General features: G+C 41.2%; 1 protein-coding gene across 1 annotated transcript in view; it reads right to left on the bottom strand.

Annotated features, from left to right (window-relative positions):
• Positions 1–4,575: 4,575 nt before the first annotated feature.
• SNCA (synuclein alpha) overlaps positions 4,576–19,407 on the bottom strand; it is a 117,231-nt gene continuing 102,399 nt past the window's right edge. The window contains exons 4-5 of the mRNA XM_075544885.1: positions 10,361–10,444; positions 4,576–5,152 (exon numbers count right to left, since the gene is read on the bottom strand). Coding sequence (XP_075401000.1) covers positions 5,120–5,152; positions 10,361–10,444 — 117 coding nt within the window. The 3' untranslated portion in view covers positions 4,576–5,119. The remainder of the gene's footprint in view (positions 5,153–10,360; positions 10,445–19,407) is intronic.

Here is a 19,407-nt window from a genome sequence, read left to right as displayed (position 1 = left end):
ATTTTTTTTCCTGTATCACTTATGTCAAATATAGAAAACTGAAATAGAAATATAGCAATCATAAGTAGAAAAAGTGAGACTGCCATCTCATTCCTGAATTTCAAAAGAATTCCCTATGTTGTTGTTTGTCCTCACCCTGAGGGACAAGGTGGCATCAGGGCCAGGAGCACAGGCGATGAGGGCATGTTAACTCCTGGCTCCACGGCTTATTAGCCGAGTGGCCATGAAGAAGTTAGCCTATTACTACCTCAGTTTGTTCATGTAAAAGATGAATATAATGAAACCTCTTAGGATTGTTTTAAGAAATAAATTAATTATTTGGATCAAGACATATCTATGATCCATATTTGACATATAATAGTATCCAAAAATTGTATCCCCATTTTCAGAGACAGATCTCAGAAAAACGTCAGCTTTATGGGACTCTTGTCCAAGACAGAAGAATAAAGTGGCAGGAATTCATCCAGACAGACTGGTACCCATCTGGTGGACAGACGTGTCCTGTCAATTTTGCACTTAGAAAGTATTTTTTTCATTCTTCACCGTGGATTTAGACAGCACTCTCTCTCTCTGATAATTAATATTTGTCTTTGAGATGTGTGTGCGTGTGTGTTGCCTATTGAACGAGCCAATCGTTACCTACAGAAGGATGAGGAAGCATACGTTCCTGGCACACTGGTGGGCAGATTTGGAAAAAGATCCAACTTGCAATACCAAACCGCACATGAGATTGTTCAGTTATCAATCACAGCCCAACAACAAACATTTTTTCCTTGGTGTCTTGGGTTTTAGGCCTCTTCCTGGGGTTTCTTGGGGGCACTGATGCAGAAAATTGCATTGGATAGATTGTTTTAGCCCTGGTTTCTTAGATACGGCATTCCACTATATTTTCAACTATGAAGTCATACTAATTTATTAATTTATCATCCTAGTTTTAAATTTAAGATGAATTCAGACCCACAAATTATCTCAAGTCAAGAAAGGTAAGAGATATTTGAAAATAGATTAGGTACTTACGGACTGTCAAGGAAACTGTATTTGGACTCATGGTGGCTAATTAGTTATGCACTGAACTGCCAATCGTAAGGTCAGTTATTTGAACCCACAATTCACTCTAGCCTTTAAGTCTTTTGAAGATTTAAAAGGTTTGGCTCCCCGAAGGGGCAGTTATTTTCTGTTCTGTAGTGTCACTATGAGTTAGAACCAATTAGATAGCAGCAGGTTTGTCTCTTTGGAGTGGGAGGCTATTCAATCTATCCTGAGACTACAAGGTGGATCCCAACCGCAAAGCCAGAATCCATCCTGGGAAGAGTGGAAACAGGAAATTGAAAAGGCACATGTATGGAAAGTGTGATTGCAGTTTAAAGTATTGATAATATGAGTTCATAGAAATTTTAATATTTTGAAAATAGCAGTTATTCTTCAAGTTATGCAGCAAACATTTCAATATCGAGAAGGTGATGTATAATTCACGCTCAAAGTTTCAGAGGTGGGGTAGAAAAGGGTCTTTATAAAAAAACTCTAACTTTCCTTTTAAGGGTCTCTGTGCATAGGTGGAGAAGTTGAACCATCTTATGACAAGATTAGAGCATTTCCATTGTAATCAAGGAGTTTGAAGCCATTTGGGGTTTCATAACCCACTCAGGGGCTCAGAACATTTTAATCTCCAGTTACTGGAGCAAACTCACTGCCACTCCGTTGGTTGTGACTCATCGCAATCCTGCAAGACAGCGGGGATTTTCCCGTGGGTTCTGAAGCTGAAAATCTTTGTGCAGCACCAAGCCTCAGCTTTATTTAAAGAGTAGCTGGTGGACTCAGAATCACTGCCCTTGTCGTTAACAAGCAAACACAGAACCCACTGATGTCTGCCCACTTTTCAAACAACCAATTGGAAACAAATTGAAATTGCTATTCCATCTCTAATAAAGGAGAAGCGGCACTTGAGGGAAATCCCAAGTGTATGTAATGTGCACGGTTCAGGTATATCCTTAGTTCAAAGGACAGTGTGTGAAGTATAACTTGACCTCAGTATGTAGTACAACACACACTGTAAATACAGCCCATCTGTATTTCCTCTAGCCAGCGCTGCATTAAAATATCCAGCTGATCAGAGTGCACAATGGTATATGGTAGATTTTATGTGTCTGAAAACCTGAGAGGGGAACACTGGGACCATTCTGAAATCAGGAAAACCATGACCTTTCTATGATGACTGAGCTTCTTGTTTCTCCCTCCCTCCCTCCTCTCTTCCCTCCTTCCTTCCCCTCCCTCCTTGCCCATCCTTACATTGTACTTAAAAATATTCCAGATTATTTACAAACTGAAGAACTTTCTTTCTTAAAACATTGCTTTTTAATGATGACTCTTTAAAGTAGCTTTTCCATGTTTTTCCTCTGGAACAATTCCAAAGATACTTCAAATCAATTGTTTTATATAAGGGTTGTTTTGTTTTTCTGTCAAGGTTACTGACATCACCACTCACTAAAATGAATTTTTTTTCCCCTAATGACCAAGTCAAATCAAAGTCACTGCTGTGGAGTCCCTGCCGACTCACTGTCACCCTATGTGTGCGGAGTAGAGCTGCGCCCGTGACTTCCCCAGACTGTAAGCCCCTTTCGGGAGTACAGAGCCTGGTCTTAGACAGGGTGCAGTACAGCACCAACAAAACCTATGACTAGTCTCTAGTTCTGTCATGCTTCCTTCCCCCACTATCCTGACCCCAGTTTTACTTTACAAACCTAGCTAGACCAGAGCATGTCCACTGGTACAGATAGGAACTGGAAACACAGGGAATCCAGGACAGATAACCCCCTCAGGACCAATAATGAGAGTAGTGATACCAGGAGGGTAAGGGGAAGATGCGGGGAGAAAGGATGAACCTATCACAAAGATCAATGTATACTCCTCCCCCCAGGGGGCATGGAAAACAGAAAAGTGGGTGAAGGGAGACGGTGGTCAGTGTAAGACATGAAAAAATAATAATTTATAAATTATCAAGGGTTTATAAGGGATGGAGGGAAAATGAGAAGCTGATACCAAGGGCTCAAGTAGAAAGAAAATGTTTTGAAAATGATGATGGCAACATATGTACAAATGTGCTGGACACAATGGAAGTAAATCTGGATTGTGATAAGAGCTGACAGAGCCCCTAATAAATTGATATTTTTAAAAAGGAAGATAAATGTGATTTCCCAGAGTTAGAAAAGAATGAAGCCTGGTCTCTTCCCCAGAGAGCGACTGGTGGCTTTGAACTGCTGACTTTACCGTTAGCAGCCCCACATGTCACCACTATAGCACCAGGCTTCCTAATGAAGGAACCCTCAAACCCAAACTCACTGCCATAGCCACCTCCGTGTGTGTGTGTGTTGGGGGGGGGGGAGGGTTCCGAGACTGTCACTGTTGACAACAGGAGGAAGCCCTGTCTTTCTTCCTTGGAGCTGCTGGTGGTGGCGAACTGCCGACCATACAGATCACAGCCCGACATATTACCAACTACATCACGTGGGCTCCATTAGCTGACATGTCTCCAGGTGACTGTTAGTTTCCAGAAACACTTACCGCTATTTCCTAGTAAAATAAAATCTTTCTGAGATATTTTAAAAGGAAAGAAAATGGTATCCAGAAACAGCAGTGGGATTAGTAATACCAGAAGGGTAGAGGGAAGAACAGGTGAGGAGGGGAGGACTGGGGAATGAATTGCAATGATTGACACATAACCACACACAAACCCTTCCAGGGGGAAGAAAAACAGAAACCATGGGGGAAGGGAGACAGCGGTCAGTGTGAGATATGAAAATAAAAATATTTTATTATCTATCAAGGGGTCACGAGGGTGGGGGTAGGGAGGGGAAAAGAGGAGCTGATATCAAGGGCTCAATAGAAAATAAATGTCTAGAAAAGAATGATGGCAACATATGTACAAATTAGCCTGTTGCAATCGATGTGTGGATTGTAATAAGAGTTGAAAGAGCCCCCAATAAAGTGATCTTTTAATAAAAGAAAGAAAGAAAAATGTGGTAAACAAAGTTACTGTGTTCACGTACATTGAGCATCGACAGGAGACGTGTCAGAATCATTCGGTACACTTATTCATTGGGCCCCACATCCGACTGAGAACAATCCCCTGAGTTGGCGATGCACCTCCGTTATATCTTGGTCACTATTGCTCCAGGGATTCTCCAGGCTACAATCTGAACTCAGACCATCCCTTCTGTGTAATAAAACCACATGAACTCTGTTTCTGATTCATAATAACCCTGTAAGACAGGGTCAAACTGCCCCACGGGGTTCTCAGGGCTATAATCTTTAGGAGGACAGATTGGCAGACTTTTTCATCACAGAACCCCAACGCCATGGGTGCATGGGTGAAGAGCCGAGACATGGGTGCGTTGGACCACCCCAGGAGTTCTTCCTACCTCTTAAATGCCTCCTTCCTCAGAAGACTGCACAAGTTCGCTTAAATTAACTGTGTCAGTTCCCATTTCATACTGAGTATAGTCTTTATTATTAAACAAAATGAGGTTGAAATACAATAATTCATAATGAATAAGATTTTATTTTCATTTTCACCATTTATATACAAACACAAGTTAATAAAACACACCACAAAACAGTAAAATGTCAGAGTTAATATATATAGGTGCATCGTTTCATGCTCACATGTTTTCAAAGTATTATATATGTATATGTTTATATAAACAAATTTCACACCACCTCATTATTCCTGAACAGGAAAAGAATTGTTAAAAGACAGCTAAAAATCTTAGAAGATATGATAACAAATCACTCATCACTTCTCAAGAACAACAAATAGCCCCAAATAGCAACGATTTAGAAAGACGTGGGAGTCACTTAGGTGTCTTTCATTTGTTTTAGCATTATGAGTTTGAAGCCACACTACCCACAGCACATAAGGGCCCTGCTAGCATCAGTTCATTGCAGGGAGAAGGGAGCACTGAGACGCTGGGGGCGGGGGCGGTGACTCCAGTCACTGCTGATGGAAGACTGCAAAACACACTGTAAAACTTGGAGGCATACCACTGAGCACATTGGAATTGAGTACTGGTACAGGAGGGACCATCTGTCAGCAGGTCTCAGGGAACTTGGAGGGATGTTCTCCTTAGGCTTCAGGTTCGTAGTCTTGATAGCCTTCCTAAGTACAGGAGAATCACAAAGACACCTTTTAGCATTGCTGGAAATGATTGGTCATTGAGGGGCTTATTACAAACAAGATAGGACATGATTCACGATTGAATAAAGGTTAGACCATCATCATCCTGGAATGATTCTGCTATATAAAACCTCGTGTTTCGTAGATGCGTCTTACCTGCCAGCTATGGAGATGAATCTCTGTAACTAGGTGGTCGTTAGCAGAGACAGTAATTCAGGCACTAGTTCCAGTTGTGCCAGCAGACAGAGTATGATGTAATCATCTATGATGTAACACTCTTAGTTTCTGTTGAGCCAGTTCCAAATCCGAGTGACCGCATGTGCAATGGAACTACCCGGTCCTGGGCCAGCTTCCTAATTGTTCTTGAAGTTTGAGCCCATGGCTGCAGCCACTGGGTCAGGAGAAAGTAGATGCTCTCCATTGAACAATAAAACGTGGCAACATATCAAGCGGCCTCATCCAAGGCTTTAGTTAGTACCTCTATTCTAAAATACTCCCATCCCCACAATGATGAAGAGATCTGGATATCAGCTAAAGAGTTCAGATTTGTCCCGCCCAAAGACAGCTTTAATCATGTCAGGATACTATCTAAAAGCAAACAAAACACATAGTTTCAATATCCCAAATTGTTTACTAAATAGGGTGATAGTGGTCAATGCAAGATATGAAAATAAAAATAATTTATAATCTATCAAGGGACCACAAGGGTGGGGGCAAAGGGGGGAGAAGAGCTGCCACCAAAGGCTCAATAGAAAATCAATGTCTAGAAAATAATGATGGCAACATATGCACACATGTGCTTGATGCGATTGATGTATGGATTGTTGCAAGAGCTGTAAGAGCACTCAATAAAATGTTAAAATAACATAAACAATTGGCAAGGTTTTCCTAAAAATCAACCAGACCTTCTGCTGTCAAGTCAACTCGGACATAGAAAAACCCTATACAGAGTTTCTGGGTCTCTAAGTATTTACAGGAGCAGGCAGTCTCATCCCACCTAGTGCTCAAGGCTGGGGAACGTGTCACCCAAGGGTGAAAAGCTCTGGCTGCTAACCCAAAGGCTGGCAGTTCAAACCCAGAGCAGCTTACCGGGAGAGAGTTACTGCAGTTCGCTTCCAGAAAGAGGACAGCCTTGAACTACGGGGCAGAGTGACTACGAGCTTCTATTTGTCTTTAACTCAACTCTGCACCCTGATCTTTCATCTTACCTCTGTTCCCCGCACAGTCCTCTGCAAAGGCTGACTGCCTCTCCCACGTATGCACATGCTCACTCAGACACACGCGCTTTGCTTTCGGACACTCACTGGGCTGGATTGCCATCCCCCAGACAGGTCTGTTATATCACCTCCCTTCTCTCATGCCTAGATCAATGCCCCTTCTATTCAACTTTTCCTGATGAAGCTAAACCAGCGGTTCTCAAGCTGTGGGTCACGAGCCCTTTGGGTGGGTCAAATGACCCTTTCACAGGGGTTGCCCAATTCATAACAGTAGCAAAAGGACAGTTATGAAATATCAATGAAAATAATTTCATGGTTGGGGGTCACCACACATGAGGAATTCTATGAAAGGGTTGCGGCATTTGGAAGGTTGAGAACCACTGAGCTAAACAGATCTTTTGAAATATTATATTTTTGTTGTTTTATTATATTTTGGTGAGAACCCAGCAAACTGGGTACCAAATTAACATACTGTTCGATGAGATTGGTTACATTTTTCACAATTTTTGACATTCTCATTATTTCCATTCTGTTTTTTTGTTGTTTAGATGAATTAAGCTTCCTTTCCCCATCCTTACATTCTCATCTTTGTTTTAGGGTAGATATTGATCATTTAGTTATCATATAGGTGATTATTTAAAGGAACAGAGTACTCATGGACAGTAAGTATTATTTATTTTATGAGCCAAACTACTATTATGGTGACCTCCTCCAGAGGTGAATCAATTTCCATGGTATTGAGTATCTCAGGGTGACAATCTTGGAGAATTATTTAGCCTCTACTGGTACAACAATCCTGTCCCTTTTTTAAAAAAAAAAGAAATTTGAGGTTTGTCCTATAGTTTTCTGTCATTCTATATGGTATCATCCATTGTGCCTCTGGTCAGAACAGTTGTTAATGGTAGTCACTCTGCAGTTGACTTCTGTATCAGGACAGGAAGGGTTGTGGTTTACTTAACCCTCAGTCCTGTAGACTACTGCCCTCTCTGATTCTTTGGCTACATTCTTTCTCTTTCGGTTCAGGCGAAGACAGCCCAATGGAGATCAATAGATTTATGCACTATGTCATGGAAAATTACCAAGCTGTCCCTGAGACTGTGATCCTGAGCTTGCAAACTCAGTAAACCAAAATTGCAAAACATATAGTTATATCCAGGAAGAAGGATCCACAACTGGGTCTCATGTGATATATCACATAAGGGGTCTAATGTGGATTATATTATCCATGGGGATTCATTGTATATTTACCTATATAATATCATATATAATTAATATAATGTGTGGATTAATTATATATTATTATGTATCACACAGAAACATAGAAGCATGTGCCTATAGATATATCTATATATGCATATCAATATACTCACATGTGCCTTCCTGTAACATATATGCAAACATATCCACCTATATAACCACTCTTATATTTTTGGTTGCTATTTCTGTTTTGAAAAATTCTTTATGCTACAGCATTTACCAAATTGTTCCTTATTGCTGTGATTTCTAAGTACCATCATTCATCATAGTTCAGTTGTGAAAATTTCATGTCAGTTATTATTTTCCCATAGCCCAACATAATAAGTTCTACTGTCAAGAAAGTAATTTCTCCTCCCATGAGGATCCCTGCACTTTCTTAGAACATTTTTTCTGGTATTCCTCTATTCCTATCTTTTTATAAAAAGTAAAATATGTAACATTTATTCTTGCCTTATTACACTCAGCATAATTTCCTAAAAATGCATCCGTATCACAATATGTCTTGTTGTTAGGTGCTGTCAACTCAGATCCATTCCATAGCAACGGGTTGTACAACTGAACAGAACACTGCGTAGACCTGCAGTACGCCCACACTATTGTCATATTTTAGACATTCATGCTGTCACCGTGCCAGTCAGTCTCACTGAGGGTCTTCTTTCACTGACCCTCTAGCAGAAACTCTAGGGACTGGTTCCAAAATACAGGAGATAAAGTCACACCATCATCGCTTCGAGGGAGGATTCTGTCTTCATTTCCTGCAAGACAGATTTGTTTGTTCTTCTAGCAGTCCGGGATACCTTTAGTATTGCTCACCAATACCGTTCTTCAAAGGCATCGTTATTTCTCCAGGCTTCCTTATTCATTGCTCAGCTATCACATGCAGAGCAGGTGATTCATAATGGCAGCAAGGGCACTTTCGTTCTCAAAGCGTCACCCTTGTTCTTTAAAGGGTCTTGTGCAGCAGGGTTGTTCAATGCAATACATACTTTGATTTCTTGACGGATGCTGGAAGAGTGTTATTGAGGAGCCAAGTAAAGGAAAGCTTCAGCCTTCTCAAGATATTGCCTACTGGTCCAATTGTAAGCATATCTGTTTTCTGTATACAGTGAGTTGTAAACCAGTCTTTGCTTTTCATTGCAAGTGTTTCAATTTCCACTTACTTTCACCATGCGAGGTTGTTCATGAGCCTTCCGCTAATCCCATGCCACATTCTTCTTCATATAGTCCAGCTTTTAAAATGTTTCTGCCCCAGCATATAGATTGGATAAGTATGGTGAAAGGATATACACCTTTCTCAATTGGAAAGCATGTGTTGTACCTTTGTTCTGTCCAAACCATCACGTCTAGGTACAGGGCTATGCACAGGTTCCACAGGAACACGATTACGTATTCTGGAATTGCCATTCTTTCCAATGTCACCAGTAGTTTGATATGATCCATAGTCAAATGTCTTTGCATCGTCAATAAAACCCAAGCAGCCGTGTCTATTAAATAATGGTCATTCCCTAATCGCAATGAATGTCCCAGCATCTTTGCTTCACCCAAATCATTAAGGTCCACTCTACTTTAAGAAGGCAGCTCTTCCCCTGTTTTATCTGGATGCCTTCCTAACTGGGGGGCCCTTGTTCTAACTCTGTATCTCATAGCATTACTATTCACAAGTATTTTAGTGACTAATCTCTCAAAAATGGACAGTCTATTCCTCCAGCCTAGTCTGCTCTTAATCCGGAAGCTCTGGTGAAATCCACACACCATTGTTGACCTGCTGGTGTTTGAATAAACAGTGGCATAGCTTCTAGTATCAGAGAACCATTCAAGATATCACAGACCCAAAAACGGATTGGTGAGCAGGTGCAAAGAACACTGGTGTATGTATGTCTATCTATGCCACTGCTATTTGATATGTAGAGAACACTTATGGAAATCATTATATAGGAAGGAGCACATGACTGGATCATAAGGTGTCTCTATTTCTAGCTTTTAAAGATTTTACTGTAATTGGGGTGAACCTTTACAGAGAAAATTAGTTTCCCAGTCAACCATGTATAGACTTTTTCTTTCATGGTTGCAATGCCCTGCATGTTAAAGTACTCTTCCATCTTTTTCCTGGTTCCCTCACCTCCATTCCCTTCATTTGTTCCTTGCTCTTTTTTCCCTCTGAGCTTTCTTTGGGGAAATGTTGCTCTTTGGGTCTTGGAGAGGTCATTGCTCTGAGTAGTACATTCACTGTAAGTATTCACGCTCACTGTATAGGCTTATCTGTTTGTTTGAAGAGGAATCCTAGGGGTGGGTTTATATTTCCAGCTTTTGGGGTAAGCTTCATAATATTATTTTTCATAGTGGCTCTACCATTGTACAATCCAGCAAACAGTGTGTAAGGGCTGTTAATCATTTTACAATCTCAGCAGCAGTAGCTGCCTTCCGTTGTTTGGATAAGTGCCATGTTTGCATGTGTGACAGTATCTCATGGTAACTTTGATCTCAGGTCTCTGACAGCTAATGAACGTGAGCATATTTTCACGTCTGCGCTACGTGCCTGCGTGTTCTCTTCAGTGAAGTGTCTTTTCATGTGCACTGTAACTTTTTGTATTATTATTATTTATACGTTCCACTGAGACAGTTTTGGCATACAGGGACACCTAGCACAGAGTAGACATAGAGTGTTCTCGGCTGTAATACATGTTATTTCTTTAGGTGATTATATATAAATGTATACCTCTGAAGGCATTTCGTAAGCCTCATTGTCAGGATCTGCAGGCATATCTTCAAGTATTCCTTCTTGTGGGATACCTTCTTCATTCTAATATTAAAAGCAGAAAAGATCATGATGAGGTGTCATTTCCACTTACAAAATCTCAAACTTTTTAAAAAAAGATATATACAATTTTTAAAAGAATGCAGTATACTAACACTCCTAAATATTAGTGTTCACCTGCTAAATTGTACAATGTCCTTCTCAGATTACAACAGTTTACATCTTGACAGCATAAAAATGTACAAAACCTTGCCCAATAATTTTCCATCCTGGAAATAGCCCAAAACTAAAGTATAAGGATATATATTGTAGAATCAATAACAGCAGTAAAAAACATTAACCTGAATGTTCAAAGGATGATGAATTTTAAGAATTTTCATCTTAGTGTTTTCTAGTTTACATGAAGGTATATAGTACTCTCATTCAAGAATTTTGAAGCAAAATGAGAATATTGATGAAATATTGAGCTAGACAAAATGTATATAGTGCAACAGCTGACGTAAAACTCTGGTGAAAATAGAAGACTGGAAGCACACGATAACATTGGAAAGTATTTCTTGTTGAGTATTAATATATATAACAAGTTTTTCTAAGCATTTCTAAGTAAACATTTATGTAAACATTTGCAAGGTAAAAACTCACTTCATAAAATTATTTTTGACAGTAATCAAGAAATTGTCTACAATTTGAAAATTATGGAAGACAAATTATTTGCATTTATAAATAAACTTTGCCAAAGTTAGATTCTTAAAGCAATTTTATTTTGTTGTTGTTGTTTTTAAGCTTACTTTTCATTGTGAATTAGGTGGGGGGGGGCACATTTCAGACATCATATCTGCAGTCAGCAGTGGAGACCCAGCAGAGGCATTGCTGAGTTTTATGGGAATTCTAATCTCTCTTCATCTCTATTTCTTGATATCTGCATCTTCTCTTTCTTTCTTGGTGACCGCTCTCTTCCTCCAGCTGCTTTCAGGATTCTCTCCTTGGCTGTTTATGGGAGTTTGTCTGAAAAATGACAATAATTTTCTACCCATGTTGGGATTTTCTCAGCTTCATGACATTATTTTCTCTTCATTTATGGTGTTAGAAAGTTTTCTTCCATCACTTCTTGCGCTACTTTCTTTGTAGATTTGTTTGTTTCTTCCTGCTCTGAAATGCCAAGGGCGCATAGGCTGTTCCTCCTGATTGCTGTTTAACCTCCATGCAGTAGCTTCTCGCCCAGAGCAGCCTTCTCAGCATTGTGGAGCAGCTGCTAGTTGGGGAGGCTTGCTCCGTCATAAGGGGAGAGTGGAATCTGTCAGGTAGGTGGTGCCAGGAAGGAATAATTGGAACCGTGAAATAAAACATGAAAGGTCAAGAAGAAAGATGAGGAACATAGAAGGGAAAGAGAGAAAGAGAAAGAGAGCAGGAACATAAAAGGTAGTTGGAATGAAAGAGAAAGAAACAGAGACAAGAAAGGAAAATAAACATAAATGTTTGAAAAGGAGAAAAGGCAGGCTGTGGGTTAGGGAAGACGAAGAAAAGGAGGGCTCTATTCTCATGAAACTTCCCCTCAGTCCCAAGCGTTGTAGTTGCAGCTAGTGAGAGAGCAGGGTGAGCTGCAGTGAACGGGTCGAGGTGCCAGGTGTGTGTCTGGGTGCTTGCACGTTGACCATGTGAATCCCGTGCGGCAGAGATCCATCCTGGGGACTGCTGGCTGGCGTCATCGTAGGCCATGGACCTGGCTGCTGGCACTGGCTGGGGCTCCTTGGCCTGCCCGTGTGCACCACAGGGGACCATGCTGTGTGCCAGCGCCAGCATGGGGGTCTGTGAAGACTTGGGCTGCGTCCTGGTTGTGCTGTGGGGGTTCATCCCAAGGCTTGGTCACTTGGCCCATGAGGGTTCAGAATGGACAGGAAGGCCATGCTGGGGGAGCTGAGAGGAATGGCGCTGGCTGGCGGCCAGTGTCGGAGCCAGAAGTGCTGAACACTTCATGAGCAGGTCAGTCCTCTCCTGCCCTCTTCTTCGTTGGCTCTGCAGTCTCTGGGAAGTGGAGATTTGATTCACTTAACTTTCCAGACATTCTCTTAGACTCTGCGTCTCCAAAGACTTCCTTCCCTGGTTGCTGTAGAGGAGTCCAGTCCTATGTGTTTTGAATCAGCCATCTTTCCCTGGAAGTCACGTGTAATTTTGAATGAAGAAAATCTTCACAGGCTGAGAGTTTTTTAGGTTTCTCTCCTAAAATGATGCTACCACAAAATGAAAACTGACATGGTCATGACTATATTAGTATGATTCATTATCTACCCATTATTGCCTTCCGTTTGTTCCAGACAAGATTTATAGAAAGATAATGCTCATTTAAAATGGAAAGACAGAGGGGAACTGTACTCATAAATGGGCTTTCTAGAAGAGGTCAAATAGCCCCTCAACCAATTTAGATTATACTCCACAATATTTTGATGTAAGTAACACCTCATGATGTCTTTGTTACAAAGGTGACTCGTGTCTTGGGGACAAAGGTAGGACTCACAGAGAGGACAGGTCAGATAAAGATCGCGTGTCTCTTAGATGGGCAGAGAAGTATTTCGCTCATCTTCCCATGCTCCAACCCCCTTCATATACACCAAGGACGTTTCAAAGTTATTTACAAGGGCAAGTAAATGTGTGCCATCCCCAAACAATCTCACTTCTAATTGTGAATGAAAGGTATTGTCTTCACATCATTTCCCATCTGGGTACAAGTCAAAAAAGACGGGTCCATTCATGGTGAGAAGGCACAGTGGCTATGGGATCAGATCATTGGAAGGCAGTTCTTTTGTTACATTAAGCTAATTACTTACACTTTCTTAAAGCTCAAAGAAAACCACAGTGGTCTAATGGTTAACACATGACCACCAAGTTAAAGGTAACACACCAGCAGATGTATGGAAGAAAGGACCTATTGAACCAACGCACAGAGTGGACAATATGGCTGATCCCACTATGAGAAACACTGACCCTTGCTGGCCAGGGCCCTAAGGAGGTCAACACTGGAGACTCAGTGTCAGGACTGGCCTGGACTGACCCCGTGAGTGACACTGTGGCAAACCACTAAAGGCCTGCGGCAGAGCAACCATGGGAGCAGAGCAGGGAGCCCCCAAGGGAATACAAAGGATAGACTCTGGGGCCAGAGTGTGGCACCCCATCGGACCTGACTGAAGGACACACCTAGAGATAAAAAAATCAGACCTTGATCTATTTGCATGTTTTTCTTTCTTTAAATTTTTTTTCTTTTAAGTAATTTATTCTTTTATGGGTCATTGATTTTCATTTTTGCTGTCATTGGTATGTTCTCATTTGTCGCCTATCTTGATATGGCTTCTTTTTGGTGCATATTATTATCTCTACAACTGGACCAATGGTTCCAGGGGGGCATGGGAGAGAGGAAAGCAGGGGTAAGGAGGTGGTGCAGATCCCAACCCAGGGACAAGGGAGCCACAAGTGATCCAAAATTACTGCCAAGGAGGGTATGAGAGGCCTGGTAGAGATTCAGCAAGGGCAATATAACCGAGAGAAATTACTGAAACCTAAATGAAGGCTATGCATGATAGTGGGACAAGAGGAAAGTAAAAGGAAATAGAGGAAATAACTAGTAAAGAACTAGATGACAAAGGGTATTTATAGAGGTCTAAATACAGGAATGTTTATATAAGTTGATGGGGAAATAGATCTACGTGCATATATTTTTAGGTTTAGTATTAAGGCAGCAGAAGGACATTGGGCCTCCACTCAAGTCCTTACTCAATGCAAGACCAAGTTGTTCTATTAAATTGGCATTCCAGGATGCACACCTTCCAGACACGATTGTTGAAGAAAAATTTGGACATTAGATAATGTGGTGAAGAAAGCTAATGATGCCCAGCTTTCAAAAGATATAGCGCCTGGGGTCTTAAAGGCTTGAAGATAAACAAGTGACCATCTAGCTCAGAAGCATCGAAGCTCTCATGGAAGAAGCACACCAGCCTGTCTGACCACGAGGTGTAGAATGGGCCAATTATCAAAGATCAAAGAACAAAAAAATCATATCAGTGGGTGCCCACCTTCCCGATATGATCACTGAAGACAAACGTGTGCATAAGCAAATGTAGTGAAGAAAGTTGATGGTGCCTGACTATCAAAAGATATAGCATGTAGGGTCTTAAAGGCTTGAAGATAAACAAGTGGCCATCTAGCTCAGAAGCAACAAAGCCTAGATAGAAGAAGCACACCAGCCTATGTGACCATGAGCTGTCGAAGGGATCAGGTATCAAGCATCAAAGAACAAAAAATCATATCATTGTAAATGAGGGTGAGTGGAGAGTGGAGACTCAAAGCCCATCTGTAGGCAACTGGGCACCCCCTTACTGAATCATTGTGGGGAGGAGATGAACCAGTCAGGGTGCAGGGTAGCAACGTGAAACATATAACTTTCCTCTAGTTCTTAAATGCTTCCTCCCCACCCACTATCATGATCCCAATTTTACCTTACAAATCTGGCTAGACCAGAGGATATACATTGGCTGAGATAGCAACTGGAAACACAGGAAATCCAGGACAGATGACCCCTACAGGACCAGTGAAGAGAGTGGCAATGCCTGGAGGGGGTACGGAATGTGGGATGGAAAGGGGGAACCTATTACAAGAATCTACATACAGCCTCCTCCCTGGGGGAGGGACCGGCGAGAAGAGGTGGGGGGAGACATAGAAGAGTGTAACATATGACAAAATAATAATAATTGGTGAACTATGAAGGGTTCATGAGGTAGTGGGGAGTGGGGAGGAAGGGGAAAAATGAGGAGCCGATATGAAGGGCTTAAGTAGAAGGCAAATGTTTAGAGACTGATGATGGCAACAAATGTACATATGTGCTTGACACAACGGATGTATGTATGGATTGTGATAAGAATTATACAAGTCTCCAATACAATTATTTTTTTAAAAGGTCAACAATTAAATCAATTGTTTCAAATCAAGCATTTATTTCTTTGTATTCTACTTTTTTCTGAGTAACATTTATTTAATTATGTAAAGACATGGTAAGTGTGAATGGGTCAAGTATGAAATGAGGATATGAGAAATTTCCAGTCTGTGCATTTAGAGTAGAAAGCAGATCTTTCTATTTCTCCTGTGGTGGTGAGTTACAAGATGCTATGATGCCATGAGCTATACCACCAGTATTTCAAGTTCCATCAGGTTCACCCAAGGTGAACAGGTTTCAGTGGGACTTCCAGTCTAAGAAAAGACTAGGCATATCTGTCCTTTGTGAGGAATTAGCCACTGAAAACCTTATGAGTATCAGGAGAACACTGTCAGATATGGTATGGGAAAAGGAGGTACTCAATTTTAACTAGGAATTATGCAGGCTCTGCTGGAAGTGCATCTGTCACACGTCCTTGCCGAGATTAGCATTGGATTCACATCTACACTCACTAGACCTCACAACTTGGAACAAATGTAGGGGGCTGGGCACATGGCCGCATCATAAAAACATCAGTACATTACAGACCACGGGAAACTCTACAGGACAAATGTCACATCTACATCAAAAGTAAATTACAAGGAAAATAAAAAGCTGTGGGAATCTATATGCCGTGTGATTCAAATGGTGAAGTGGTTCATTCGTGCCTACAAAGTTGGTGGTTGAAATCTATCATGGATGCACTGGAAAAAAACTTGGAAATCTACATCAGAGAAATCTAACATTAAGATATTTGGCAGCTTTTCCAAATAGAGAACATAATAACAATTTTATAAGCACTTGGTATAGTTTTAAGGAACCCTGGTGGCACTGTCTCATAGCAACATTATAGGATGGAATAAAATCTCCCCGGTGAATTCTTGAGAGTAAAGTTTCATGAAAACAAAGCTCCATCTTTCTTCTAGGGAGCCCCCTGGTGATTTTGAAATGCCGACCTTGGGGTTAGAAGTCTAACTCATGATCCATTAAGCTACAAGGTGGCTAGAGTGACTTTGGACTGGGTTTTTGGTGGCGCCATCAGTAGCACTGGACTGTCCATCACAGAGCTGGTGGTTCAAGCAAATGGCCACTCTTCAGGGGAAAGATGATGCTCTCTCCTCCTATGTACATTCACAGCCTTGGAAACTCTAAGAGTTGTAATCAATGATGGACAGGGGGTGGGAGAGAAAATAGGGAACAAGATTATGAAAACTCCTGAGACACACCCAAACACCATGAAGACAGATGTCACTGGGCATGGGGGATTGGGATCAACATCTTGAGGACAGCTAAGGCAGATGGCATCGCACGCTTCAGAATGACAGTGTCCCACATGCTGCCATGCTCAGAGATGCCTAGGATCTTAAAAGCTCCTGAGCAGCTGTCCAGGATGCAAGCGCTGTTTTCTCCCCATTTGGAGAAAAGAGGAGGAAGGAAAATCAAAGACTCAAGAAAGCAATGAGTCTAATGAACTAACGGGGCTTGTATTTAAACAAACAGCCATCTGACTGAAGAGTAAATTAAGTCCCCATGGAAGAAGCACACAAGCTTGTGTGATCCAAAACAACTTTCAAATAATGGTGGTAAAAGCATCGGAGCAAAAATTATCAGCACCCAATTTGTGGAGGGCTAAGGAGGCTGGCGGGAGCCCAAAAGCCATCAGCAGAGTACCTATTGAGGCTGAGCCCCTGGCAGATCCACTCTAGCCACAGCCTTGCCATCAGGCAGAGACCATTGTAATGTTGACTATGTGGGATCGAGCTTGCTATTTGGCCAATTGAACACCCTATGGATGTGACCTGAATCTGCTCTGGGTTCAAATATCTATCACTGGTTCCACGACAGAAATTTCTACCCTGGCTTTGAATGTTGTTGGCTGTCTTTTCCTTCTTATGCATCACTTGTAGTTTTGTCTGTACAGTATTGTGACTTTAGCCTTACCACCTCAGCGCACTTTTGCTTTTCATTGGTTCCTTTTGTGTCCCCCAGCTACGGAATCCAGGAAGAGTGGATACGGAATGATAATAACTAATGCATATGTGTCTAGGGAAAGCAGGGCTGGGTGACAGGGAGGGGAAGGGGTTTCGGGAGCAAATAATGAAGGGAGGATGGGGCGGGAGCACTAGATCGAGTTGTGATCGCACAACTCATCTTACAGTCAATGTAGCCGCATTGAGGGACCCTCTAGACTTACTGTGGTCTTGATTGTACAACACTCCTCGATAGGATTGAACCACTGAGCTATTTAATTATGTGATATACAAAACACATTCCAACATCACAAATAAAACCAGACTTACTAGTCTGCTAGATTAGCGAAAGTCACAAAACACCCTTTAGACTGGAACTAGACCCAACCGTGGGGACCATCTTGAAGCCAACAGCAGACAGGTGCCTACAGTGAATCGCACTCACGCGGAATGCATTCCTCAGAACAATGAACTGTGCAAACACAAAGAGTAGCATGTGACACAGAAATAAAGATCAGAAAGTGGTGAGGTTTAGAGATAAAAATATACATGGGAAATCTAGGGAGGAGGAGAGAGGAATGCCGCTCCATTGAGGCAATTACAACAAATCACACGAAAAAAAACTGTAAATCTGTTGAATGAAAAATCAAAACAGTTGCTCAGTAATTTTCACATAAACCACAAGAAAAGTGATAAATTAAAAGAGAACTTAAGAGAGAACCTGGGCAGACAGTATTTGGGCATTAAGACTCTAACCAAAGGTTTGTGGTTTGAGTTCACCAGCAGCTCTGCGGCAGGGTGCTTCTGTAAATACTGCCACTTTGGAACCTTATCGGGATGTCGTTTCACTATGTAACCTAGGGTCACTCTGGGTTGAAGTCAAGGGAAAGACTTCAAATGTTTTCTTGTTCTTGTTTGTCTTTTAATTTTTTCCTTGGTTAGAGGTGAACACTATTGGTCTATCTAAGAGAAGTAGAATATATTTTGTGCAAAAACTCATAATTAAGTAGACAGGAATGAAAATACTGTTTCTTTGTAAGATTAAAGATATAGTCTTAGGATTCTAAGAACTCTATTTGTAGGTAAGGTAAAGCGTATCTGATTCCAAATAAAATTAACCTTAATGTTTATGGGAAGAAAAGCAGCTGAATAATTTTATTATGAAAATAAATTTTTAAAAGCTATAAGTGGTGCTAATTATTAATTTGGAACTATCACTATGTTTATTATCTTAATATTGTGTCCAGGGAATAGCATCATATAAATGATAATATAATGATCAAATGCATTGCTTACAAACTACAAAGAACGCTTAAATGTGCCTGGTAATTATATACTGTGAGAGAACGGTAGTAGAAACCCACCTAGAGGTGATTGGCAATATAGGACTGGTGCTCTGTGTCCAGCATGCTATGGCCTGGAAAACCCTATGGAGTAGCTTAACTTGTACACATGAGAAACCATGAAAACCAGTATGATCAACTACAGCAAACACCCAATGAACCCTACAGCACTCTAGCGAGACACTTCGTAGACTGTGTTTCCTTTCAGACTTCAGAGCTATAGCCTTGTCAGGTAAGGTTTGGCCTGCTAGTCACAAGATCAGAAATGTACGTCTACCAGAGACATATGATGTTGTCTGCTTCTGTACAGATTTACAGCATATGAAACGGTACATGAGTTGGAATCAGCTTGATGGTAGTGGAGGTTGGTGTTTCTCCATCCTCCTTTATAGGTAAAATAAAAATCAATTTTGTTTTAATTTAGGAGAAAGTTCTTAATATCAAAACCAAATCCACTATCATGAAATTGTTTCCAATTCATCGTGACCCTGGAGGGCCTCGTAGAACGGTGGCAAGTAGTTTCCAAGCCTGAAAATCACAGAAGCAGACTGCCTCATCTTTCTCTAGCAGAACAACTCATGGGTTTGAACCTCAGACTTTTCTGTTAGCAGTCCAGCACTTAACCCACTGCACCACCAGGGGAACATGTTGATATCAATGTAGCAGAAACAAACAAAACAAAAACAAACTCATTGCCATAATGTCAATGACAACGCATGTCCTACCCTATAGGACAAG

This window comes from Tenrec ecaudatus, chromosome 3 (assembly GCF_050624435.1).
Source record: "Tenrec ecaudatus isolate mTenEca1 chromosome 3, mTenEca1.hap1, whole genome shotgun sequence".
NCBI classification, from domain to species: Eukaryota; Metazoa; Chordata; class Mammalia; order Afrosoricida; family Tenrecidae; genus Tenrec; species Tenrec ecaudatus.
This window is presented reverse-complemented; position numbering and strand designations above follow the sequence as displayed.